This window comes from Zonotrichia albicollis, chromosome 7 (genome assembly GCF_047830755.1).
Source record: "Zonotrichia albicollis isolate bZonAlb1 chromosome 7, bZonAlb1.hap1, whole genome shotgun sequence".
In the NCBI taxonomy this organism is placed as follows: domain Eukaryota; kingdom Metazoa; phylum Chordata; class Aves; order Passeriformes; family Passerellidae; genus Zonotrichia; species Zonotrichia albicollis.
The window spans coordinates 21,400,417-21,427,782 of record NC_133825.1 but is presented as its reverse complement, the minus strand read 5'-3'; the positions used below and the strand labels follow the sequence as shown (position 1 = coordinate 21,427,782).

At 44.5% G+C, this 27,366-nt stretch overlaps 2 protein-coding genes across 6 annotated transcripts in view; one reads left to right on the top strand and one right to left on the bottom strand.

Annotated features, from left to right (window-relative positions):
- RTKN2 (rhotekin 2) overlaps positions 1-781 on the bottom strand; it is a 63,329-nt gene extending 62,548 nt beyond the window's left edge. For 2 of the 5 annotated variants that reach the window (XM_005488062.4, XM_014267751.3), the window contains exon 1: positions 644-781. The gene's annotated coding sequence lies outside the window, so the exon portion shown is untranslated. Of the gene's footprint in view, positions 1-36; positions 175-643 lie in introns of those variants that run through there. The other 3 variants (XM_074544587.1, XM_074544589.1, XM_014267756.3) reach the window with 2 other exon arrangements.
- Positions 111-16,958, top strand: ZNF365 (zinc finger protein 365). Its single transcript, XM_005488072.3, has 4 exons — positions 111-835; positions 9,901-10,081; positions 12,004-12,041; positions 14,524-16,958. Exons 1-4 carry the CDS (start codon positions 111-113, stop codon positions 14,768-14,770), a joined length of 1,191 nt encoding a protein of 396 aa, XP_005488129.3. The 3' UTR covers positions 14,771-16,958.
- The last annotated feature ends 10,408 nt before the right edge of the window (positions 16,959-27,366 follow it).

The window sequence follows — 27,366 nt, the reverse complement described above, 5'->3', positions numbered from 1 at the left end:
GGGTGGGCGCGTCCCCGGGCGGAGATGGCGCGGTACCCCTGAGGAATCGCCGGGAAAGTTTCCCAAGTTTCCCGTGGGGCGCGGACGCGGGCCGTTCCCTCCGGCGAGGAATGCAACAGACAGCCCGGGATGAAGGCGGGCACCCCTGGCCGGAGCCGCTCGGCGGCGTCAGCCTCCCCTTCCGCTGCCCGCGATGCGGCGACCACACCAGGTTCCGGAGCCTGTCCTCGCTGCGGGTGCACCTGGAGTACAGCCACAGCTTCCAGGAGAGCAGCCTCCTGGCCAGGAGCAGCCTGTTCTCCCCGCTGAAGGACGCGGAGCCGGTGTCTCCGCCGGAGCCCGCAGCGCAGGGCAGCCCGGGCAGCCCCGGCGGCGTTGCCGCGCAGCCCGGGGGGCCCTACCTGAACTTGGGCGGCGCGTCCTGCGGGAGCGGCAAGGGCGAGCAGCCGCGGGAGCTGGCGGCCGAGCGGCCCGGCTCCTTCCTGGCCAACTATGTGTCGGCCGAGTCTCCCAGCGAGCTTTCCAAACCCGGCCTCTCGGCCGCTGATTCCAAAGCCTCCTTCGAGGCACACGTCAGAGAAAAGTTTAACAGGATGGTAGAGGCCGTGGACAAAACGATCGAGAAGCGGATCGACAAGCTTACCAAAGAGCTGTCCCAGAAGACGGCGGAGCTGCTGGAGGTGCGGGCAGCGTTCGTGCAGCTGTCCCAGAAGAAGCAGGAGGTGCAGCGGCGAGAGCGGGCCCTGAGCAGGCAGGTGGATGTGGCGGTGGAGATGATCGCAGCCTTGAAGCAGCGGCTCAGCGAGTCCGAGGAGGAGCTTCACCGCAAAGAGGAGTAAGTGGGGAGGCGAGTGCCGATGGCTTGGCGAGGGCTGGCCAGCTCCTGCGTGAGTGACAGCCCTTGGGGGAGAAGAGAGGGAATGGCTCAGTTGCTTGCTGATTGTGAAAGGGCCTGGAGCTCACCGCTTCAGATCACTATATTGCTGGAGTTATAGCCATGTGACCGTGTCCCCTGAAAGGCAGTGGACAGCTCCCCGAGCAGGTGGCTTTCACGCCTGGCTCCCCAGTGACTAACAGGGCAGTGGACAGTTCCCTGAGCAGGTGGCTTTCAGCTTGGCTCCCCAGTGACTAACTTCTACACTTTCTAATGCCTGTGTTGTGCCTCTGGTTTCATGGGGATAGGGACAAGTAGAAGCTCTCATCAACATGTAATGTGATTTACACTGCCACCTTTAAAGCATTGTCTTTTTAAGAAGAGATGGGTGGATAAGTCTGGATGAAGTGTGCAAGAATACCTAATAGCACCTTTTCCCTTAAGCCTTCTCACCATGGTCAGCCTGTGGAGTGCACAGTCTCCTGTGCATCAATGAAGCTTTACTGGTGACAGTGCTGAAAAGGCCATGTCCCAGTAGTTCATGTCCAGTGTTTTAGATGGACACAGAACTGTGGAACAGGAATCACTTATATGGGATTGGGAAGCAGATGCCAGAGTTCTGACTAACCTAAGCCATCTAAAAATACATTCATGATGCATCCATTAAAAATGTAGTGATAGCTGATATATAATTTATACATGAACTACTTAGTTTATTCAGCACTTGCTGAAACCTTTCAGGCTTTTCAGAGCAACACAACTTATTTTAGAGAAATAGAAATAAAGAGCCTTGGTAATGGTATGCCTCTAAACCAATTCATCAGCTTACAAAAAGAAGATGAGAAGTGGTAGTTGCCATGACACTGATCTTACAAGAAATAAGGAAGGTGGTGTAGGAGTTCAGTGTAGGAAGTTTGGAGGGCTTTCATCATTCCTTCCTGTAGTCTAAGGACAAGAAAGAAAAGATGAGGATCAGTAGGAGCCATCTATCTTGAAGCAGAGCTAGAGATTTTCCAGAAGAGAGGATACATAAAAGTGGTGGGATTTGAGCCTCTCAGATCTTTGAAGGGATATTCAACAGAGCCTCTGATTTTAAAGTATGAGGTGATCCTCATGGAGGAGAAGACTGAAAGACTTAAGGTGAAGCTGAATAGTGTAACTGAGGCAGATTTGAAAATATGCTGGAGGGAAGCCATGCAGATAACATAGTTTCAAGCAGTTTTGGTATTCCCATCTAGCCAGACTGCCCTCCTGGGCTCTTTCACAGTAAGTCATCCTATTTCCTCTAGAAAAGTATTTTAGAGCAGGAGGGATTGCTCTGTGAAGATTCTTCTTCCCTCTGCAGACCACCAGGAGACCTCAGGTAAGCAGCTGTCTTAGGCTAGATGCAGAATTTCAGATATCTCAAGTTTAGTGGCATGAATCTTACCCCAAACTAAAGGCAGATTGTGTTTTTAAAAATCAAGTCTAGGATCTCAAAAGGAAAAAAAATGACTGTTGGGAGAAAGAAACCATTCAGTGGGACAAACCCAAAGTTCTGCAGTGCTGCAGAAGAAGAAAAGACCTTGTGGGAAAAGAGGAAAGGGGCAGTTGAGTCATCTGGGTAGAAAGAATGGGTATGATGTGGGAGGATGGCACAGGACACTGATCTTTGGAAAGAAAAAGACAGCTCAAGTTGTGATTTTTAACTGTATTAGGAAAAGGAACAAGGAAGAGGCCACATGCTCTTTGGCAGATTATTTACCAACAGCACTGTCAGGCTGGTGTTCTGAGGCCAGAAGAGACTGAACACAGAAAGAGAAGTGGGAAAACATTGTCCTTCACACTAGGACATTGCCAGGCTCAGGAAAGGGGCAGGAGCTCAGATCTCTGCTGTTAGAATTCTTGTCTTGAAAGGAGGAGAGTGAATGCATAAACAAATGATGAGGTAGCTCCTAAGTTGATGTTACAGGGAAGGCTGAAGGTTACTTGGCTAGAAACATGAACCAAAAGAGCAGCTGCACAAGAGACTTCACGGAGTACTCACAGAATACTTCACAGAGTGTTGCTCTTTAGGGTTTTGCTTCCACTTTCAACAAAAAGCCTTGAAAGCAAGTGCAGCAATAGGAATGAGAGAACAGCTCTTACACAGCAGTGTGTTAACTTCTGCAGGTAAATGTGTAATGCATGGCAGTGGGTAGGGATGCAAGAACAGCAGCCCTGAGTACCAGGGGGGAAGAGGGCAGTCAGAATTTGTTATTGCCTGTGTCTGTGCCCATTCCCACAGCATTGCCTCCGAGGTTTCTCTGAGGACACTGGGAGGGTAGGCAGTGTGGAAGAACAGGTTGAATTCGCTTAGGAAAAACTGGAAGTGTGTTGGGTTTTTTTCTCATTTAGATGATTCCTTCATTTCCCATCTTGGGGGATAACAAGGCATAGTGCCATAGAAAAATGCACTGGTTGTCTTTCCAATTGAAAGGTCATTGTATAATTAGCAAATTGAGAAGGAAGGTAGGTATAAAAAATGCTCTGTAAGAGCAGGACTGGTAGTTCTAGAGCAGCTTTTCAGAGCTGATTCTCTAAAATGCCTGGGACAGTTAGCTTTACTCCAGCAGCAGGGAGGCACTGGGTGATGTGCTCTAGTAGAGAAAAAGTTCCTGACTTTGGTAGCAACAGTGACACTTGTCTGGCTTCCTCATAGGCTGTTGGTAAACTCTGAGACCTGCCTGTACATTCAATCCTTTTTGTGTTCAAAACTTACTTGGTGTGCTGAGAAGACATTGTCCTTCAAAAATTAGGATCTCAGCTTTGGCTTTGATTTCTGGAAGAGATCCAGATGATTAGAAAGCCAAACAAGACTGCATAATGGAAATTGCAGAAGCAGTTCTCACTGCAGATTGTGGAAAGTCAGAGGCATCCCTTAGGGACTGCTTTGATACTTGCTGACCTTCAGAAATAAATGCTTTCATCAGTTTCTTTGGATTTTTTTTTCCATAAGCAATCTTGTGAATATGGATAACTTTTTCCTAAAATTAGCATTGGTATTGAGCTAGTGTAGCTGAAAATCTTTTCCTCTTAGCAGCAGAAAAAAGAAAACACCTTCCCTGAAACATCTGAATGTTGGTTTAGACCATCAGCTGGAACAGGGCTGCCTATTTGAAGCACGGGATGAGGATTATTTCTTTAGACTTGTCAGTTGATTATTTTTTGTTTGTTTTAAATAAGGCCTTTAGCAGTCCAACAAAGACAGCAATGAAGTGAAGATACCATTTTAGTTAAATTTTCTTTGTTCCCTTACAAAAACGGTAGTGCCAATATGCATGCAGGTATGTGCTGATACTGGTGTGAGGCCCTCGTGGAGGTGAACTCTGATGAGGGGTAGGACAGCTGACTGTAGGAGGTACAACTGACTATATTAATGCATAGCTGAAATAGTATTACTCTAAGCACAGAGCTGCTGAACAAAGGAATTATTTAATTAGAAAATGTGCCCTGAAAGGGATTATTCCATGTTTGATGAAGGAGAATGCAACTCACAGTGAGCGCTGTGATCTTAAAGATAACACAGAAGCATGCCCAAAGGGCATAAGACTTTGTTGAATAAGATACCAAGAAAACCATTGAAACAAAAACCAGCTATGAACTTAACTGCTAGAGGACACTGAGAGGCTTGTTTCTGGATGTAATGTAAGAAAATTGAAACTGGCAGAGTTTGATTTTCAGTAAGTTTGAACAGGGTAAGAAGGGATGGTCTTTGGCTGGAATCTACCTTCAGTGGTAAATTTAAACAGCTTCACTTTGTCTCCTAATCACAGAGTAAGATCATTAATGTTGTACCTTGCCATATCTCTAACAGTCATTTCTCTAACCAGTCTAATGCATTTGTTTTGAGACTGGCCATGCCTCTGCTTTGACATAGCCTGGAATGCAAGGATTAATTCAGAATAGCTGTTGTGGGCAGTAGTTATTCTTGCCAGTGGCTTCACCTTAAGTTTGCAATTAATGAAATTATCTGTGCAGATAACATCTTGACAATGGCATTAAGATCTGGCTTTTAGACATCACTGCAATTTGTGCTTTAAAACAGCTTTCCCTCAAAAAGGGGTTTCAATTATACCACAAAACAGTTTCGATTTGCTTTAAGCACAGTACAACTACAATTACACATTGTTCTACCACCCTCAGTTTTAGGTAATCCTGCTCCCTCTTTCCTGTTTCCTTTCATCTTCCTACTCAAGAGATTACTCCCCCCCATGCAGCTGCACAGGTTTAAGCCTAGCATGACTGTCCCACAGAATGGCTCTGTGAAATAAAGCTTAAAATCCTCAGTGTCACTCAGTAAATTCAGGGCTCTGTCTAGAGCACAGCCCACTGAATGGGTACAATAACTTTCTGAGGGAGGAGGTGTGAATCTCTTAAATCAAATGTGCTTTTAGTGATGTGGTAATGTGAAACCACAACCTAATGAATAACAGCAGCCTTCAGGCAAAAACACCAGTTGGGTGATGGATAAGGTCAGTGGCATTAATACTTAATGAATATACATATTAAATATTTTGAGAAGTAAATCACTTTGCTACTTACTGTGATAGGAATTTTCCCACCTTCAGGTAAAACAATGGTTTGGTTTTCTATTGATTTTAGACAGTTATGCTAAATGTGATTCTCCAAAGTGATGTGATATTGGATGCAAAACCTGCATGGAGCCTTGTGCTTATCTCCACCTCCAGAGCAGCTGCAGGTGTCAGTGTGGCTGTGCACAGTCCTGGGGCCAGTGCTATGCATCCGTGGGAGGGCTTGCTTGCAATGTGAGAACTCATTAGCCCTTCTTGTCAGGTGTTAAGGAGCTGGGGCTGTCCCACCCTCTGCTTTTAGTCAGTGCATGTCACTCTTAGCTGCTGAAAGTCATAAAAACACTGAGCATCTCCCAGGATCCCTGTGCTGCCAACTGCTCCAGTAAACAAGAACTGCAGCTCGCTCATCCTAAAGGAGCGCTGAATAATCCAGTGGTAAAGGCACAAGAATAAATGTCACATACTCAGCCTATGATTTATAACTTTATTTACCACATCTCAAGTTGTTTCATGGTAACAGCCTCCATAAAGAAGTTTTTTGGGCTAGGCTGCAGTTGGGATGCAAAATGCCAAACTACTTAAGTCTAGTTAACTGTAACAGGTGAACTGCCTGGCAGAGTGAAATTAAAATAAAAGCTTTGGCAGCAAGCCTTACTTACAGTGAGTTCCTCTCCCTCCACTTGTTTTTTCAGCTGAACACCTCTGAGGTGCTTGCTGTACTACAGTAAATTTCCCCTGGACTCCTCTGGCTCTCAAAGAACTCCTTTCTGACACTCTGGCAGTACAGGCATCTCCTGCTCCTCTTGGACACCTCCCAGGCTGCATCCCCCTTGTCTTTCCCTCTCACTTGTCTCATCCTGCTGCTGGCAGCTCAATACAATCCCTGCTCTCCAGGCAGCAGGAGCAATTCCCTCTTCCTAAAGGTTTCATCTGAATGAGCATCCCCCAGGACAAAGCAAGAAATCCAGTTTTCTCCCTGCTGCCCAGTCACAGCCCTGTAAATATTCTGCATACACTATACCTTAGTGTTGGAATAGTAAACTGTGAAGAGATGAAATTATAGAAATGTAAGAGATCTAGGGTGCATTGAGCATCATCTACACACTCAGAACATACAGTATCAGGAGCTGTTTCTCACCCCTGTAAGCAAGTGCCAGGGTGCAGAGCTGGGGGAAGGGGGCCGGAGTCTGCTGGGCAGAGGAGCAGAGCAGTAGAGAGATGATGCTGAGAGCAGAAGAGCTCTCAGGGGGAGTTAATAACTCCATGGAACCTTTCCTCAGTATAACAGAAATGCTCCAGATGTAGAATAGTCAGTGCAGGGTAGCAGAGACCTCTTGTTAGAAGGGCAACACCTCAGGTGTGAGCCACTTTAACAAAGTTGCTCCTGTTTCAGGTGAATGCTGCTCACAAGGCTGTGCTGTCAGGACACAGAGCCCAGTGGGCCCATGCTGCTGTGCTCTGGTTTATGCCCCTACCACGTGGGCCCCACAATATTCATGGCTTCAGCTTCCCCCTGACTTCATGAAGAGCAGTGTCAGACTTCTGTGAACACCCATCTTTCCACAAGCATGAGAGTAGAGAGTGAAAGACAAGAATCCTGTCATATAATCCTCAAAAATTTGGCAGAGGTCTGGAGAAATAAATTGAAAGTACAATAAAGAATATAAGCAAAAAAAAATCATCACAGATATCCAGAAATAAAATTGAAGGGAAAGGGTCCTCATTATGGTTAAGAAAAAGTCTGGGCAAACTACAAGAGACAAGAAGGGCAATTAGACAGATAAACAGCAGCTGCAGGAAGCTACAGGAGTTCTTTGAATCATTTCCCTATTGTTCACAGTGGGAGGAGGCTAAAAATTCTTCTGGGAACTCCCTTCAGGTAACCAAGGCATAGCTGGGCAAGGAGTGAGCTCTCTGAGGAAGAAATATTGGAGCAAGTAGAGAGACTTATTAGCAGTCACTCCTTAGGGCTTGATCTTGTTCTTCTGAGAGATGAGAATGAATTAGAAACAAAGAAAGTAGCTGAACTAACAGAATTGCTGCTTATCAGTGCAAGGTGTGTGACAGAGCCCTGCTGTGTGGGTGTGTTCTGGCTCCTGGCTTTCCAAAGGGAATTTACAGAGTGCATTTCAGCCCAAAGGAAAACGTTTAGATTAAAGTTATTAAAGGTAGGTACATAGGCTGTACAAAGGCAGCTAAACAGAGAGAAGTTATGGGTATGCTACTATTGCTGCCAATAGCAGTTCTTAAAAATAATGGCATGTAGGATGCCAAGTTATCTTTAGTCTAGAAAGCAAGGACAATACTAGGGAGTTTATTGACATTATGAGTCTCTTCTCCTCCTGACAGTTATCTAGATCTTACGGAAAAAACTCTGCTCCCCCCTGGTCTCCTTATGGTATATTAATGAGACATTTGTAGGAAAGGAAAATCCCTTCGTGATTATTTGTGCCATAGAACAGGCAACTAATGAATTCTTGCTAATTACCTTTGCTGAGATAATTACAAATGTTAACATTCTTGAAACTATCATTCTTTTAAAAAAATGCCAGCTTCTCATGTTTGTGGCCTCCTGCTGCAGCCAAACTCAGAAGCTGACTGAGTCCCTGGGAGGGACATGCTCATGGTGTCCCAGGCTGGCAGCTCCCCACTCTCCCACCTTCCCACTGGCGGGTCAGCAGCCTGCCAGGCTGTGCACAGCTCTTCCTTACCCAAAAGGAGAGGGATTTGGAGCCAACCTGCTCAGTTGCTGTCCTCTTGAGCTCCCTGTCCCCTGTAAAAGAGGACCCTGATGAAACAGCAAGGACTTCAGTTGCTCCTACATTCACCCAAAAGTATATGAACTGACTAATGAAGTGAAGTTAATCATAAGTTATGAAGTCAAAGAAGTTACAGTGTGGTGACAATAAACCCTTAAAATGTACTTTAATGAGTGTAGATTGGCTTCTCCCTAAGCATTCCCTAGTGGCTCTCTAGTATCAGGTTGTTCTGGGCAAGCTAATAATCACTAAACTGTTCAGAGCCTTGAAATGAAATGGATTAGCTGAGTTTAACAAACAAGTTACCTCTCTGTTTCTTAAGCCAGATTTTATGGGTGAGTTAGTATAAACTATTACTCATCCACATTCTTCATCCAAACAATACATGCTTGTTTTTACCTGATTCCTGCCATTAGATCAGCCATGCAAACAGAACTCTGCTGGAGTATGCAGCAGGCAGGCACAGCCTGAATCCTAGGTGGTGAATTTCCAGGGCTGACCACTCATGCCTGACTCTTAGCACAAAGCAGCTCACTGTTGAAACAACTATACTCCATTAAACCAATTAACTGCAACTATGCTGAGTTAAAACAACAAAATGCAGAGAAACTTTGGATTTGTTATAAACAATCTAAGCTTTGAAAGGTTATTTCTGCCACAAACTGTTTCATAGTTTCTACTTAAAATGCTTTTTCCTCAGGCAATGTATTTCTACTGAGCAATCATGCCCTTTCTCATTTGGCAAGTTCCATCAACTCCCACCCTTTTTGTACAAAGCGAAAATTATCATGGCTTCCCTGGCAGAGTAAGAAATATTTATCCAGGCATTTATTAAACAGGGAACTGCTACATGTTCAGATTTGTCCTCTCTTGTAATACGTGCTTCAATCTACAACCAAACTTCTTCCACCAAAATAATCCTTTGACATGGGAGGTCCAGGTGGTGTCCTGATTACTGATAGTAAGTATGCAGAGAACTTAGAAATGAGCAGTGGCTCAGCTGAGAGCTTTCACAGTCACTGGTGCTCTCTGTTTCTTCCAGTTGGGTTACCGGACAGGACACCAAGACACATTCCTAAACTCCTTACCTAAAACTTGTTCTTCCCACACATGTGCTCCCTGCTCTATAATCTGTAGATTATCTGTTAATCTCCCATGCTCCCTCTGCCTCCAGGTCATAACACCACACTTGGACATTCTTGTAGTAATGCAGTCAAAATTAAATTCAATGGCCACAGAAGTTCTTTTGAGTTAGAAACCACCCCAACAGCAACATTAAGTGACCATTGTTAGATTGTGATGAAATGAAAAGATCAATTTGGGAGTTCATCTGTTTCTCTTCACATTTCAGAGCTAATATTCTCTAATAGTTGAATAAAAAAAGAGAAAGAAGATACAGCTGTCTCCAGATACTTTGAGATGTGATGCTTAATCATATTTCTGCCCTGTGGGCCACTAAAGACTAATTCCAAGAGACCAAATGAAATGAAAAAACCTCACCCCAAACCCACTGCCCATGAACCTAAATTCAGCATTCAGGGTTCCAGATCTTCACTTTGTCCACAAAAAAGTTGAAATCTTTTGACAGTGGTGGAGGACAGTAATTAGCCACTCCATGACAAACTGGAGAAGCACCAGTAATTTTTGACATCGGTGAGACCAGTGAGCTGCTGTTATCTAAACGTGGCCTCCTTGCAATGTTTCCATCTTGCAGAGAAGTTGTTACTTTCAACCACTTCCTGGAAGAAGCAGCAGAAAAAGAAGTGCGGGGGAAAGCCAGGCTGCAGCACTTCATCGAGAACCTGTTGCAGCGCGTGGATCTGGCAGAGAGGCAGCTGGAATATTACCAAAGCCAGCAGATGGTGTGCAACCACACTGACATCAGCGAGCACGTGGTAAGCCAGCACTGCCCTTCCCTTTGCCAGAGTTGGGTTATGGGTGGGCTTGGTGGCTCAGGCTAAGCACTGCTGCAGGCAGATGTGCATTTGTGAAAGCAGCAACAGCCAAAGACGATAAAGGGAGAGCAGAGAGTAATGAAATGTTTGATAGTTATTTAAAATTTTTCCAGCTTTGGCTATTGCTGCTGTTGCCTTTGCCATGAACACTTTTTTAAAAGTGACTTGGCAGTCTTTTTGGGAAGCCTGAAGATTTTCAGGAAAGACATAGATCCCTATAGGTGACACATCAGCTTGCTGGCAAATCATCTTGCCTCTGCTAGTTTACCTATCATGGTACTCTTAGAAATGGTGAATGGATTCCCACAGGCCTGTATCCCATGGATTAGAAATCCAAGAACATTACTTTTTAAAATACATTATTTCTCTTAAAGCCCTCATTTTTAATACCTAAACTCAGTATTTTAATGCATTACATGTAAATGCATTAAATGTAAATGCATTACATTTATATGCCAAGTTTTAGGCACAGGACTTGAAGGAACATTTCAGTTTAATTGAATACCCCATGCTGCCTGTGCTTAGTAGTTGCTCACCCTGGCATGTGAGAAGAAGGCATTTGATGATGCCCAGCACTGAACAGGTATGCAGTGGTGGAAAGGAAATGTTCCCAGAGCTTTAGGTAAGATGAGCTGAAATGCAGTGCAGGCATCTCAGACAGTATCTGTGAGAAGATTATGGGGCACTGTACAGATGGGCCTCAATATTAAATCACCTCTCTTGCTCTGGATGTGTTTATCATAATGTTAATATGATAATATTAAAATATTAAAAAAATGCCAGGCTCAGCACTGTCCCTTGGGGAGGGCTCTGATTTTTAAGGTACCTGCCCTGCTTTCTGGGTGACTTCAGCATTGCTCTAAGGCCATCCATCCAAATATTGACCATCCTGACCTTCAGGAGGTACAGGAAAGTCCACCATGAGATGGCTCCAGACACCAACCAAGACAGATGACAAGCCAAGTCAGGCTGGGCAAAAATCCATCTGCAAAGTGTGGACAATACCAGGGACAGAAGGAACATTTACAAGAACATAATCATTTTCAGATGCCAAATCTGACTTACTTGTCTCAGTGACTTCATTAAATGATATTCAAAGGCTCAGTGTAGCAGCTCTGATGAGAGCGCAATACAAAGAACCTATTTAGTACCAAAAAAAAATCAATTTAAGCTGAGCTGGCATTAAACACCTCCTTTTCTGACCCCAACCAAAAGAGGGACTAGACAAAGTGTTTCCACACTGTGAACCAAACTGCTGAAAAAATGAAGTCATGCAAATTTGGCCTGGCATTGAAGCTATGCTGTCCTTAGCTGGTCTCAGGATTTGCAGCAGGGGGAGAGAAATGTTTGTGTCCTCACCCTCCACCCTTCAGTGCAAGTCTGGCAGAGCCAAGGGCTTGTAGCTGGAGTTTCCTAGCCACTTGTGTAAAGGAAATGTATCACTGAAAAATTAAAGGATCTGAGAGAAAGTTAATTTCATACAGCTTATTCAGCCACTGGCCTTTATTAATTATCTCGAACACAATAATTACTTCTCATTGTATCCATATTGTTTAATCTAATGAGAAAGATCTCTGTTCAGCCCACACTTCTTTAGCAATTTACTTTGATTATAGTTACAATAAAAATAATGGGGAAAATCCAACCACTAGCAACTCACACATTATGAATTTTAAAACCATGTTCATAAGATGGAAGAGTAATAATCTGTAAAAGAGGTGACTTTTTTGGTTTGTTCCCTGAATGTTCTAGTTCAACATGTGAGAATGGAAATACAATTTTAAAGATTGTGTATATTTTATCCTTGTACTTTCATTACTTGAAAATGTAATAATAATAACCTGGCTTTGTTTTCATTGCAGTTTACAGACATTTCATTAAATAAGAAACCCAGATGCCTGTATGTATATCTCCTTTTTTTTTAACTTAAATGCAATAAGTTGACGTGCTTGCATTTCTGTTTTTACATTTTACCTTATAGGTTGGGACCTGCATATGGTCTCTATTTATGTCATGTAATTGAGGAAAACCAGATTTCTGCTGAAACTAAACTAAAATCAGATATTCTCTAAAGAAAATAAAGAATGCTAATTTTCTGTTAAACAAATTACTCCTTCCTGCTGACTATAATAGCCTATTGCAAAGCTGCAGGAGTTGAATCTCTTTGTCTCACACAAATGAAGTTGAAAATACCTTTAACATTCTGTAGGCAGGAGAGAGACAGTTGTCATTTCCTAACTGGCAGTAACAATCATATCACCAAACAAGTGCCCTGACCAAGCATGGGCACTGACAATCTCAGGTTACTCAAGCAGCTGTCCTGGGAGCAGCAGAACTAATTGGGGTTGGTCTCCCATGTCTTTGTGACTTGGTCATGAGTCCCAGCAGGTGGTTTGGAGCACCAGGTGCTGCTTGGCCAAGTGGCAGCCAGCACTGCTCCCCTCTTCAGGGCAGCCTTTCCTTGTGGGGACACAAGTTCAGCACTTTTTCCCATTGCATCCCCACGAGTCCTTCTCCATAACACAACAGATTAGGAATATGTGTGAGGAGAAGTTCAGACTCTCTGCAGTCACTTATGTTGCAGAGCTGCTGCTTTCAGTGAAAAAGCATTTCCTCATCTGGAGCTGGCAGCTTTGCATTTCACATGCATCTTCCTCCATCTTGGGTACTTTCTTACCCTGACTGTGAACTGGGGACAGACATCCATCTTCTCTACCATACAGTTCAATTTAAGTACAGTTTAGCCCCTTTAGGTAGCCCCTGAGATCATATTGACCTTGACCTTCTGGTTTTAGTAGCTTCATTCAGTGCAGCAGGGGACTGCCTAACATCACCTACAATAATGCCTGTGTATGCCTTGGGAATAAATGATGTTGCTTCTTCACTATAACAACATCTGAGACAAACAGAAAGCTGCATCTTTAAACAACAACTGAGTAATGGACTGGAAAAAACAATTCCCAAGAATTGATGGTAAACTGGAGTGGCCACTCCAATTTACACAGGTCATTCCTAAACCCCAGCAAGTGGTCAGAGCCCAGGCCTGCACGGGCCAGGATGACACAAGCTGCAAGCTCCAGCTTGGACCTGCACAGCATTTCACCCCCTAAACCTCCCCTAGTGAAATATGCTTAGCAAAGCTGCCAAGCAGGTAATGCAGTTACATAGGTCAGGCTTAGTTCCTACAATGACAGGTGGCCCTCACTGCCTTGTACCAACAAATACAGACTTCCATGACACACTTCTCATTTTCCTAGAGAGCAGGAGGGTTTACACTGTACACACATGAGTAACCACAGCTTTTCCCACAACTGGCTTTGTCAAGCATGCAATATGATTTAACTCCTAGAAGAAATAATACTACACATACATGGTTTTCAGAAATAACAGGCTATGGAAAATAGCCCTGTGGGATCCCTTAAGAGATCAGCTTGTACATCAGCACATCTGTTCTTCAGTCACAGGAGCTGGGTAGACATGAGCTGGTGCCTTACATTCATAGTTCTGCTGTTACACTAATGTATCTGCTGTAAAACATTTCAAGATCATGTTAAAAGGGACTATAATGATCTTAGCTAAACTGTGGAACTGCAGTTTTGATGTAATATTTCAGAGTGCATGGTTCAGCCTTTGCACCACTGGGCACTTAGCTGTCACTCCACCTGAGCTCACCAATTTCTGCAAATCTTGCTGGGTTTGAGCCAACACAGAGACAACAAAGAATTCAGCTTACTTTGGCCTTTAAGCTTTCATACCCTTCTTCCCACCAGTTTTTGTATTCCCCTTTCTTCTTCTCCTGTTTCAAATCAAAGCCTAAAAGGGAAGCTGAAGTTTCCCTGGATGTGTGGTCAGCACAAAGGCAGAGCATGGAGTTTCCTGAGCTATTGGCCATTTGTAGCAGCAGCTCCCTGGGGCCTGGGTGCAGTCCAGGGCAGCCCTGACATTGCACAAAGAAGTCCCTACAGTTCCTGCACCTTCTTTCTACTCTTACTGGTGCTGTGTGGTCTTCCAAAGACCAAGGGATGTTCATTCTTTGCAAAATGTGAACATGTGCATCTTTAAAGTCCCTGCAGATCACCAAGTATAGACCTCAGTAAGGTCTCAGCCCTCCAAAATCAGCAGAGTGCTGATCAGAATCAAAGTGCAGAGGAACACACATGAAGAGTGCACCAGTAACACACCTAAGGGTTGTTTTAGTAAGGAATGCTTTTGTATACTAAGGAATGTAATTAATCTTACAACTCTGTTTTTAACATGCAGCCTCATTCTGTAAAACAAGACTGTTTTTGTTTTTAAAAATGTAAGAGTTTGGGATATTTTGGGGACCTGTCAGTTTGCAAGACTGAATAACAATTATTAATAATCACTATTATTAATTTCAGGAGCCGAGGAAGTCAACACACTTCATACAACATCCCTGATGCAAAGCCTCATTCCTTTCAAAAAGGAAGGATCTTGTTGAAAAAAGCAAAGGATGAAAAAGCCAGCTTGCAGCCAGTGAAATGCTTCTATGAACCTGTTGATTGCCCAAGAGAAATATGGAGAGCACAAAAGAAGGGTGAGCCAGTCTGCTCTGCCAGGAAAGTGAGTGCAAAATCAAAGATGGGTAAGAAGGCCAAGCCACTATAGGAACGGTGAGCAGTGTACAGCAGCACGGGAACTTGGCTTCAACACAGCAAATATTGAATGAAGTTAATCATCCTACTTTTTTCCTATCCATCTGGCCATGCCAAAACATATCAGATATAATATATAGAAATATATACATATGGAAGTTTTATATTATTTAGTTATGCCATTCCCTCTTTGGGCGCTATAAAAGAAGTGACATTTTATTCAGTTTACATGGAGGTTTTTCTATTTATTCCTGTATTTATTTATTTATTTAGTCATTTATAGAGCTTATTTTAAATGACTGCAGTTATCTTGCTGGGCAGTACTGTGGCTGTATGTTTAATTATTTTAGTGGCAGCATGCTCTAACCAACTGGTAAATTATTTTCCATCTGTGTTATTCCTGAAGCTCAGAGGAATCCATTTAATCGGCACCAAAATACTCAATCTTCCAGCTTAGGTAGGTGTGAGATCAGTGACTAACAGACATACCCAGATGCAAAAGGCCTACTCAAAGTCCCTTGAAGGCTGTTTGCAGCACTAGATTGCTACCCTGGGTTTCTGGCTATAAGCACTTTTCCATCTTTTATTAAATACATCAAACTCCTTGATCCTGCTGGCAGCCATGTTATCTCTTTGGTCCAAGTTTGGGCTCCTCTGAGGTGTCCCGCAGCAAGGAATCCAGGAGCTGCCACGACACTCACAGGCCAGACTGGGCCAGAGGAGGAGTTTCAGTGCCAATGCCAGCAGCAGGAGATCGGCTGTGGTGCAGCAAGTACAGGCTCAAGCAGTGTGGCACTGCCTGCCATTGTGTTCAATGTCTGTGCTTGGTCCCAGGCATGAGAGGCCCAAATAACCATGATTATAACCCAAATCCTTGACATTTTTATCTCTGAAGAATCTTTACAGGGCTGAGAGATCACTGACTTTGAACTAAGAACCCAAGTGCAAGGCAGTTGGAGATGACTGCAGAACACAAATGTGTGTGTTTACACTGGTTTGTGCCAATTAAAAGGATCCTTATTTATTAGAGAATTTATTTATCAAGATGACTTTTTTGTGTGTACAGTATTTTGGTGACATGAATCCTCATGCCATGTTTACAGATATAAACATCCTGATGATGTTACTGATGAGATTTGTTTTCTCAAGAAAGAGAAAGGATAGATGACACAGGTCTATGTGATTTATTTTTTAAATGCTCATAACAGATGTAAATTGTTTTTGTGGAAGGTGATTTTTACAGTATGTGTACAAAGATTTGTGAAAAATGTTTTTCATTTTTTATAACTGTGTCTGTAAGCAGAACTGAGTATAAAAAGACAGTGTATCACTATGATTACTGCTGCAATAAGCACCTGAGTTGCAATATTTTTAAAGCAGAAGATGACCAATCAGTCAGCTAGGATCAGGTAACTACAGATGTCATACATTTGTCAGTGTACAGAGCTCCCAGAAAGTAGCAGAGAGAAGAAAGAGTATTATTCCTCACTTTTATTTTAAATAGTGTATATGGAACAATCAGATGTATGTTTAAAAGTTTCTCAACACTGTTTCAGTAGAAAGTCACAGTGTAAAACCAATTCAGGTATTTAGGTTGTAATGATATTTCAATATTTATTTAACTATGTCACAAGGCCACACTTGGCTTCATGCTAGGCATTGTGTGTGGTGAAAAGGAATTGTTCATTGTGTTGCATGGGCTTGGGTCAGATTGTGTGTTACAACAACTTTTATAGGCAAGCTAAAATCGAACCAGTTTTTTCTATTACTTCCCACATCCTTCCACAAACCTGAAAAAAAGGACCCTCTTTGAAGATAACAAAGGTGAACATTAGAAAGATAATAAAGTAAATATATATTAATTCATTTCTTTAGCCACTTTACACTGAAAGAATATTTTTATTTTTAAATGCCTATCTACTCTGTTAGTCACCAAAGTTAAGTGCAACTACTATTTCACAAATGAGATGTTTATTTTATTATTTATCATGCCAAAATCTTGACTGTAAGTTTTCCTTTTGGGAGAGGAAGAGGAAAAGAGTAAGAGAAGTTGCATGTTTTTAAACTTTTCAAAGCCTAATTTACACTTACTTGCTAAACAAATGCCAGTTTAGTTAATTAGAAAGAAATTGGATTGTACTGTAATCCCAGATCAAAGTTTTTAGAATATAAACATTCTAATAATAAAGATATATTTCTCAGTTACTGTGTCATTTAACTTTGTCAAATACATAGTTTCTCCCAAAAGCCTCTGAAGCAGCACAGAAGAAGCCAAGCAGCAGCAGCTTGGACTTTGCTTTATCCCTGAGATGAAGCATGGCAGTGAGGTGGGGCTGTGACCCTTCCCAGCAATGAACCTGCAGGCAGCTGCTCCATCTTGCCTGCTCAGCTCACAGGTGTCACCTGCTGCTCTCCTACTGCAATGCTGCTTAAAATCGTTCTGTGGTGACCCACAGGGTCAGATAACCTGCCCAAAGCAGAGGCAGGGGAACAGAGGGAAGGGTCAGGCACATGAAGGGCAGAGGGGCTCGCAGGGAATGGCACTAATGATGGCTGCTCACACACTGCATGCTGCAGAGCCATCATTTCATCAGCTTAGACATGGAAAAAAGGGCTTTTCCCATGGGGAACCAGGGTCCTGTCTCATTAACAGAGACAATGTTTGACAAGAACAGGCACCTGCACCAGGCTGAGTGTAACCAGCTTCAGCTTGTGAGGACTTCTGTAGTCAGGAAATGTCAATTTTATAATATTTTTTAAATCTGAAAATGTTCTAACAAAGTTGACCACTCACCTTTGAAAATCAATTTGAAACAGTGTTACCGTGTTTTGCCCTTTGAGACACTTTGAAGGCTCCTTGATAGGTTGTATGCTGACATCAAAGTGAATTTCATTAGGACCTGGATGCCTCGTTCCCATATAAATTTTTAAAATCCCACCTCATTTATTACTAAAAATAGCTCAGAGCAGTGTATGCACTGGCTGGCCCTTTACAGGTGAGCTTTCTGCTTGAAACAAAATGTTCTGACAGACATATGACATTATAGGCCAGGAAAACAAGAGACTAATTGAAACACAGACCTTTAATTAGAGCTATACATAGAAAAACCCAATCACTTTGAGATGCTCCTGCCAGTTGAAGAGAGAGCATGTTTCCAGAACACTTAATGACATCTGATCCCTCCCCCCAGCTCTGACTCAGTAGTAACAACAGCCTCCCCCTATCCGGAGAAGATCTGAACACATTTTTTGTTTCAAGGAGAGTTCTGCAAATATTCAATGGGATACTCATATTCAAAGAGATGGCCACCATTTAGGGCAGGTACTAGGTCAAACAAATCATCACTTCTATCATCCCTAATAATCCTTCCAATGCCACTGCCTCTTTCAAGCTACTTGAGCAAAATCCAGCTCTTCTCTCTTGTTATTTTGCGTCATCAGATAGTTGCCTCTATTTGTTCTTACCTCAGCCTAATGCTGATTGTTTCCATACATCCTGTCTGAAGTGGCTGGAGTGGACTATTTTGTGCTCTCTGCAGTGAGCCTGGGCATTATTTTTTATTGTTTTTTAGAAAAATTAATCCCAGAAGTGATTTTACTACATGAAGCTCTTAAAAATAGATCCTGCTGCAACACAAACAAAATGTCCTTTCCCATTTTGTTGCTAATGCCACCCTCTATCTAGCCATGCTTTTTTATTCTGATCTCTTGAATTTTCTTTTGTACATCTCTCTGTAAGGAGGAGAAACAAGCAACATAAATTAAATGCAGTCATTGGTTTGACAAGCTTTTCTCCTCACCCTACCTCAGTCCTAGCATCTCACACTGCAAGCAGGTAAAAGTTGTCTTGAATTTTTCATAAAATCATGGGAACAAGTATATACAACAGATTTTGAGTTCATTATTATGTTATGGAAGAGGCTCTTCTGAGCTGAGAGGGAAAGAGGCAGAGAGATACTCCACTTCTTAGAGAAGTCACTTTCAAAGATAAATGTGACAGGTTGGAGGAATTGAGTGTGTGCCGGTGTGAGATGAGGGAGAGCCAGAGCCACATATAAGGCAGAGTGAAAGGATGGGGCCCTCATTACTGCCTGCTGTTTCTTAGGGGTTTTGACCTACAGAACATCAGCATAGGTTCAGCCTGACACATTCAGTGCTCAAATCATGCGTTACACATGTTTTGCAGCCCAATTACTAATTCAAAGTAGTAGACTTTAGCACTAGGGTTTCCAAGAAATTCCCCAAACTCTGTTTGTAGTATTTGTTCAAGCCATACACATTTGCCTTACAGTGGGAACCTGTGCCCGTGGGTGCTTGTCAGCAGTGAGGGAATTCTGTGTGCTCCCCGGCCTTGCTGTCCCCTGTCTCAGCTCAGTGACCGATGGCAGCTGCCTGGGTGCTGGCAGTTCTGCTGGACTCTCAGCCATTCCCACAGCAGTGCTTTCCTTTACAGAACTTGGCTGATCTTTTTGTCTGCTTCCCTACCCTAGTTCCCTCCTTCTTTCTACCAGCTCAGTCTTTTTAACATGAAAGAAGTCTCATGCAGCAGGTGTGTTCCCTGAACTTCAGCTTGCTCATAAGTCACTGCATGGCACCAGAGACACTTGCAGAATGCTTTCTGTGGCAGCCCGTGGGCAGCTGCTGCCCTAAGGTGGCACATTCCCACTTGCTGTGCCGGCTTTGCGCTGCCCGGGGACGAGGCTGCCTGTCGCCAGCCCTGCTCCTCGTGCCTGTCCTCCTCATGGGCTGACTAAAGGTCAGAGGGGACATCTGAGAGGACATCTGCAGCCCATCACCCCTCAGCTGGACACCGAGGGTGACCTTGGCTCAGTGTGCTACACTTCAGAAGGATTGTCACAACAAATGTTACACACATGGTCTTGCCCTTTGTTGAAGTACAGACCCCTGCTCCTGAAGGGACTTCTTATCTCCCTCCAGCCAGCACTGAGTGGGGCACTTGTGTAAGAGAGGGGAGGCTGAATATTGGTCATATGAACAACATACATACGTGCTCAGGTGTGCACACTAGGAGACGGTCAAGAAAACAACCAAAAGAAGGCTGGTTTTGCTCTGATTTTACTTCAAGTTAATATTCTATCACTATTAGAAAGAAACTCCAAAACTTTTCAAATTAAAACTACCAACAAGCTAGTCCAGAAATTGCATATGTACCTTTCCCTGAAAATCACTTCTGGCATCACAGAACATATTCGTCTACAGAAAATTTCCAGAAAATTTTCCTCTTGCAGGAAATAGTAGGCTCTGAAGATACTTCTAAATTTTTTTTCTCATGGGGAAGAAAAATAGCAGGCAGGAAAACTGGAGTATTTTATCATGAACCATCATCACCCCAAACCCACAAGGTTCACACTAAGAAGTGCACACAGCAGAGCCTGTAATTATTTCTCTGTCAGCCTGCCTTGCCTACCAACCCTTCTGAGATCCAGGCTATAGAGGTGACCTCCTAAATATGGCATGGCTTAATTATCCCACCCTCTCAAGCTTTGTGCAGGCACCTGTTTAGGAGGAGCACGTGGAAGTCACTGGTTTTGCATGCTGCCAGGGCTTGAATGCCGTGGTGTGTGCCAGGCTATGCTGGGGCCACCCCCGGGCAGAAGCCCTTGGTGGGGTTTAACCTTAGGAACCAGGGGATGGAGGAGGCATCACCCAAGCCTGGCAACGGCAGGTGAAGCAAATGGGATTTATGGGAGCTGAACCCATTTCTGTGACGAGGGCCACAACTCTCCTGTGCCTACCAGTGTGGCTGTGCACTTCCCAAGCCAGCCTAGGTTCCCCACCAACCCTGGGAAGATCTGGGGTAAAGGACTGTTGGTATCTTATTGCAAAGCTCCCATCCCTTCTCAGTGATTTGTCACGGCCAGCTCCTCACAGCACTGACTCCTTCTCAGCACAGCCAACAAACCCCACCTCTCTCCTCACCCAGCTAACCCACTCTTTTGTAGCACTCATCTTATTGGACACAGCTGTGGCCTGTTAAGGGCAGGCCTGTTCCTAATCTCGGGTGATGAGTGCAGCTGCAACTCCTCAGGTGTGAAACAACCTTCTGCAAAATTTTCTTAGATTCTATCCCTCCACAATGGACAGCATGGGGGTAAGCTGAAAAACCCTTTTGCACACAGCAGCTTTAAAACAGGGTTTAAAAGGCACAGAGGGACCATCTCAAAGGACAGTTTTTGAGCACACACAAGCTCATCCTACCCTTCTCTGATCCCCCAGAGGCAGAGGAGTATTTCAGCAATGCTGGGAGCCAACTAGCTCAGTGATAGGGCAGAGCAAGACTGCTCTGCCAGCAAACACCTTGCCAATGTACCTCTTAAGGGCATTAAACATTTTATCCATTAGGAAATAATGAAATTAAAAGAATAATTACAACTAAATGAAGGAGCCATAACTCCATTGTCAGTTATTTAATTGCCACAGGGAGCACACTGAGCTGTCAGGGACTAGTTTTATTGTAGTCCCTTTCTAAAGAAAATGTTGTTGCCAGACATTATCCAGATTTCAGCTGTAGACTCCACTCCAAGGGAGCAGCTGAGTGCAACAAGCAGAAGACAAAATCCTGAGTCCAAGTGAACGAGGAAGAACATTTGCCAGGGGACAGACATAAGTTTAAGATTGCAGAAGCATGGGCGGGGAGAATGAAGATTAAAATGCAACTGAGACAGTTGAAGCAGACATAGCCAAGAAAGGACCAGGACAGCAATATAGTTTCTATTCCCATTTATTCTTTTAGTGGCCTTCAGTAAATTCTTAGTTTTGCTAACCACCTTTTAATGAGGAAGGGGAGGTACCCTTACTACCTCAGTACCACATATTGCACCACCTGTGTTTTCTAGGGTAAACCACTAAATTACTTAGAAGAACCAGATTATCTCTTATTTTGGGGACAGGGGTTTCTATTCCTGTAAGCAGATGAAAACCTACACCACAGATGCCAATCTCCATGGATTTCAGGACTGGGGCTGTGAATCTGAGTATGTAAGTCTGGGTGATGTCAAGGGTCAGTTCACTTCCTGAGCAAAATGTAAATCAAACACTTCCATTTCCACTGTGTACACACTCGAGGTGTTCAGGAGACAACAAGTATGAGTCAGCTTAGATGTCAGTTTGCAGTGGGCAGAAGTGATACTCTGCACAGGAGAAATTCTTGCATACTTATAAAAGCTATAGTTAGAAAAGGTGGTGTGAGTCCAGGATAAGACCTGCAAATGAGTACCCTTTTAGAAAATTCGGGTTTAGGCAAAAACAGCTTTGCAAGAGACACGTAAACTGGCAGATGAATCCAGGCTTTTTGCCACTAGGTGGTGATGGCTGACAATGAATGTGTGCAGGATGCTCTCAGGCCCTCTCTCGCCCCAGCGGGGCGGCTCACATGCCCTCACTATTCCCGTCCCCCTCGGGGCAGTGTGTACTCCACTGGAACACGCCCTGCTGCTACCAGAGACGGGCAGCTCCATGTAACCTCAGCCTAAGGTACTCGTTAATTAGAGGACTTGACTAAATACGTGGAAGCGTCATTTAATTATCTGGCAATGGTGAACAAAGGGGAGTCCAAGAAATGACATGCTACAGGTGCTCACTCGCAATGGGACGCTAGCAACGAAGGTAGTATCAGTAGTCAAACCAATTTCAAAATCACACTAACTGAACATAAATGATCAAAATTTGTTTTTCTGATAGACTAAAATTTGTTTTTCTGACACAATCCACCCCAGTTCCCGGGCAAAAAAGCGGGGTTGTCGGAGCAGTGCCTGAAGGCAGCGGTGCCGGGCAGGCTGTTCCGTGCAGGGACTTCAGCACAACACGGAGACAAAAGCCTTGCTGCCAGCAGAGGCCAAGCGCGCCTCTCCAGCGCTGTCCCGGTGGCACCGCGCAGGAGCTGCCCACCCACAAGCCCCGGCTGTGGGACAGCCGTGCAGCCCCCGTGGTGCAGGGCCATACCCACACAATGCCACAGCAGCCCCTGTGGTGCACGGCCATACCCGCACAATGCCACAGCAGCCCCTGTGGTGCAGGGCCATACCTGCACAATGCCACAGCAGCCCCCGTGGTGCAGGGCCATACCCTGCCATGCCACAGCAGCCCCTGGGGTGCAGGGCCATACCCACACAATGCCACAGCAGCTCCATGTCCCTTCCTCAGCCCATCCCCCTCCCCGGTTCAGCAGCTACTGCCCTGCCTATTAAGCACATGGTACTCTGCTTCTTCATAACCCTAATTAAGGGGCTTTATTCTTATTATAGAAATTAAGTCTACTTGAAACAAAATAGCAATTTTCTGTTATAAAATGATGACTTTCTGAAAGACAGAAGATGACTAATGCACTCAGCAGCAGCTAATGACTGCGTGCCAAAAGGTCCTTTGCTTTTAGGGAGCACCAATCTGCTCCTTGCTGCTCTGCCATGGCCCACGTGTCAGAATCTACTGAATCCACCCCAGCCAGACCAGGTACCCCTGAAAAGGGGGCTCACAAGGAGCCACCCCCTCCACAGGGAGATGCCTGCATCCCACAGCCTGCCCTGCAGCAAGGGGCTTTGCTGCCAGGGCAGAAGGCCATGGGATGAAGGCCATCACATCACACATGGGTGAGAACCACAGCAGGGGATGTTCCCTGCAGCCCCATGCCTGGTGAGCCCCAGGGGGATACAAAATGACCAAATCTATGGTGAAGCTCACCTTGGAGAGGTATTAACACTGAATTCAATGTACCCATTGTAGCTTTCACTATTACACTGATCAGTTCAACATGTACCAGCCTGACAATCAACTGTCTCCTGCCCTGGGGAAGGTCTTGGGGGGAGTTATGGTTGCAAATACATATTTTAAAGGGTTTTTTTTCCCCCTAAACAACATCAGATGACCTTAAAAAATATTTTAGTCCATCTGGCATAGCTCCTCTTTCACTCCAGAGATTACTCCAATTCTTTTTTGATTGTTTCAAGGGCAACTATGCCTTTCTGCACTTGAGCCACCAGTGCCCAAGGAGGGAGACAGGCCTGCCTGGCTGAATTCACCAGTCACCCACGAGTAGTGGGTGACACACTGGTAGAAAAGCAGTATTTGCCACTCTCAGAGCAATCCACATGCAGAAATTTGTTTTTATGAAACATTAGTCATTTTAGATAACAACAAATTGGTACAAATCCCATATTCACATAAATTACCAGCTTTGAATAGTTGACCCACTTTATAGCTAATGTTGGCACAAAATCTTGCCTCTGAAATTTGAGGCAGATTGCTTTCAGTTTGGTCAACTTGGAAAGAAAGAAATGAAAAATATGTTAATACAGGGCTCAGAATGAGGGCTTTTCATTTGAACTGAAACTGTCTAAATCTTGCAGCAATATAGGGACTAAATATCTTCTGCAAGTGTCCTGTTTAGATTATCTGCATTAGGTTTCCATTGCAGATAAATTCTGGTGACAGACACAGCTCCAACCTATCATTTGAGTGCTGTTTTACAAGTGTGGCAAATGCTGCTCTCCCTGTGTGCTGGTTTTGCACAGCCTGGTTTTCAGTAGCAGAGGGGCAACAGAGGTGGCTCCTGTGAGAAGCTGCTGGAAGCTTCCACCACACCCAGCAGAGCCAATCCTTGATGGCTCTGAAGATGGACAGGCTGCTGGCCAAAGCTGGGCCAATTACAAATGATGGTAACACCTCTGTGATGACATATTTAAGAAGAAAATCAAAACAAAGTCATAGAGTTTTTCTTTTAGTCATAGAAGAGGAGGAGGTGAGAGCATGTGAAGGAAACGACATGGAGACACCAAGGTCAGTGGGGAAGGAGGGGCAGGAGGTGCTCCAGGTGCCAGAGCTGAGATTGCTCTGCAGGCCGTGGTGATGCCCATGGTGAAGCAGCTGCACCCCTGCAGCCCATGGGGATCCGCGGGGGATGCAGAGATCCACCCTCAGCCAATGGGGATCCACGGGGGATGCAGAGATCCACCCTCAGCCCATGGGGATCCGCGGGGGATGCAGAGATCCACCCTCAGCCCATGGGGATCCATGGGGGATGCAGAGATCCACCCTCAGCCCATGGGGATCCACGGGGGATGCAGAGATCCACCCTCAGCCCATGGGGATCCACCCTCAGCCCATGGGGATCCACCCTCAGCCCATGGGGATCCACGGGGGGTGCAGAGATCCACCCTCAGCCCATGGGGGAGGTGGCCACACCAGAGTGGGTGGATGCTGGAGGAGGCTGTGATCCAGTGGGACCTGGAGCAGAGAGAGGCCCCTGCTCCCAGGCTGGAGCAGCCTGTCCTTGGAGGGCTGCACCCCATGGAACAGTGACCCACGCCACAGCAGATTTGGGGGCACTGTCTGCCCGTGGGTGGGACACACATTGCAGCAGTGTTGGGGGGACTGCTGCTCCCAAGAGTGGATCCGTGCTGGAGAAGATCACTGAGAACTGTGTCCCATGGGAGGGACCCCAGGGTCTCACAGGGAAGGACTCCTCTCCCTGAGCAGCAGCAGAAAATCTCGGTGATGAACTGACCAAAACCCCAGACTCTGCCTCCTGTGCTGTCCGTGGAAGGAGGGAGGGGCTGGGGGGGAGAGGTGTCTTAAGGGCTTATTTTATTTCTCATTATCCTCCTTTGATTCTGTTAGCAATAAAATTGACTTTGCAACTTAAGTTGCACCTCTTTTGCCCTTGAAGTATTTTCTCCCGGTCCTTATCTCACTCATGAAGTGTTTGTTAATTTTTTTCCCTCTCCTTTGCCCAGCTGTGGCAGAGGAGGGTGAGTGAGTGACACTGGTGGGTGCCTGGCACTGGGCCAGTGTCAAACCACAACACCCTGCTAGCATACTCCCAATGCAGAGTTTCAGAGCTCCACAAAGGGACTGCATGGGCAGTGCACCCATTTCTGAAGATTGCATTTAAGTACAAAAGGTAACCACTTCATGCCTGGATATACCTACTTATGTATCCATGATCTAGTGGGTTGTATCCCTGCCCATGACAGGGGAGTTGCAACTAGATGATCTCTAGGGTGCCTTACAACCAAAACCCTTCTATGACTCACACTTCTTGCACCTAAAACACAAAAGTGTTTCTCATGTGTATTAACCTGCCATATCTCTAGGACCACAAGCCTCTGCAGCTGTTGTAGAGTCACATGGGGTGTCCTTCACCTTCAAAGAGCCACAGCAAACTTGACTATTGCTGGCTTTTCCTTGTAGGATTTGAAAATGGGTCCATAAGTTTTGGATGTAAACCCTGTTTAAATACATGATTTCTTAATGAAAATATCGGCTAATGGCGAAGTTAAGCCATATTCTAGGGATGTTATAAACGAATCAGAACAGTAGATCTGTATCAGAAATTGGCCAAAAATTCAGCTGAGCATCTGAACATAGTCTAAGCCAACACCAGCTTGCACTAGAAAATGAAACTCAGTCTTCTGGAGACCAAACTCTAGTCCATCACCCAATCCTTCTCCTAAAGGGTACCAAGATCCATCATTGTGTCTTCCCCTCTCCCCTCCAACTTCAGTGAAACATGCCATGAAATCGCAAGCTGTCAGCAAACTTTTACCTTCTCTCTTGTGCTGAAGATTCAGTTCAAACCTCAATGCAAACTTTTAATCAGCAAAAACATTCATGCAGTATGTAGAAAATCTTTTCTTTTTAATAACACACAGAAAGAGGCCTGAGAGCAAAGCCATTGATTCACTATAACAGAACAGCATGTCTGGTTTACAAGTGTGAAATTTCTTGTTGGTAAAGATTTGAGGTGATAAGCAGACAACTCCCAGGTAACCAGAAAGGAGAACTACACACAAAAGGTAGGTCTAATATTCAGAATACCTGCACACATTAACAATGTAATCCTGCCACTAATCATAGCTTGTAATGAACTGTGGCAATAGGGTTCTTGGAAATTGGATGGACTCACATAGCTTGTTATTTTAAATAAATACCATAATTGGTATGAAATCCCAGCAACTAAAGTATGAAAAACAGTATGAACTACCAGTCTTTTATGGGACAGAAAGAATTATCATAGCTATCCAAAGGCTAGTTTGGCTTTCATATGCTTATATTTGAATTTTACATCCTCTTGCCTCCAACTCTTTGTAAAATGTAGAGGTTTTGTTAGTAGTGTTTCAGCTAACTGCAGGTATTCTAGGCTTAGCTTGTGTAGAATGGAAAGAAATTTTAGCCTTTTGCTTAAAAGGAGAGAAAAATTATATTTATATTGATAAAAGGAGAACAAGGTGAGGAAGCATGTATAAGCAAGAGCATTATGAAAATCTTAATATCAGATTCTAGAGGAGAGAATTGCAGATATTTCTCTTCTTATGATAGAAGATTCTTATGAATTTTCCTGATCCAGCAGGGAAAATTCAAGTGATCTCAAAGCCCCAAGGAGGGTCTGCAGGAGCCACTCCTGGCACACAGGCAAGCCAATATCCTACAGGCATGGGTGCTTACAGAGCCACAGTACTTCAAGAGGTACAAGAAGGCTCCTGTGTTATGGCAGTGTCCTGACTGCTTCTCCTGACTGCACACCTGATGCCCCAAAGGAGAAGCAGGGAGTGTCAGGAAACCTGGCTCCTGCCACCCTCTGACAGGTCATCACCA

Coding starts and splice junctions, on each gene's coding strand:
- ZNF365 (XM_005488072.3), top strand. CDS start 111: ATGCAACAGACAGCCCGGGATGAAGGCGGGCACCCCTGGCCGGAGCCG. Junction 836..9,900: donor GAGCTTCACCGCAAAGAGGA/GTAAGTGGGGAG, acceptor TCCATCTTGCAG/AGAAGTTGTTACTTTCAACC. Junction 10,082..12,003: donor CTGACATCAGCGAGCACGTG/GTAAGCCAGCAC, acceptor TTTTCATTGCAG/TTTACAGACATTTCATTAAA.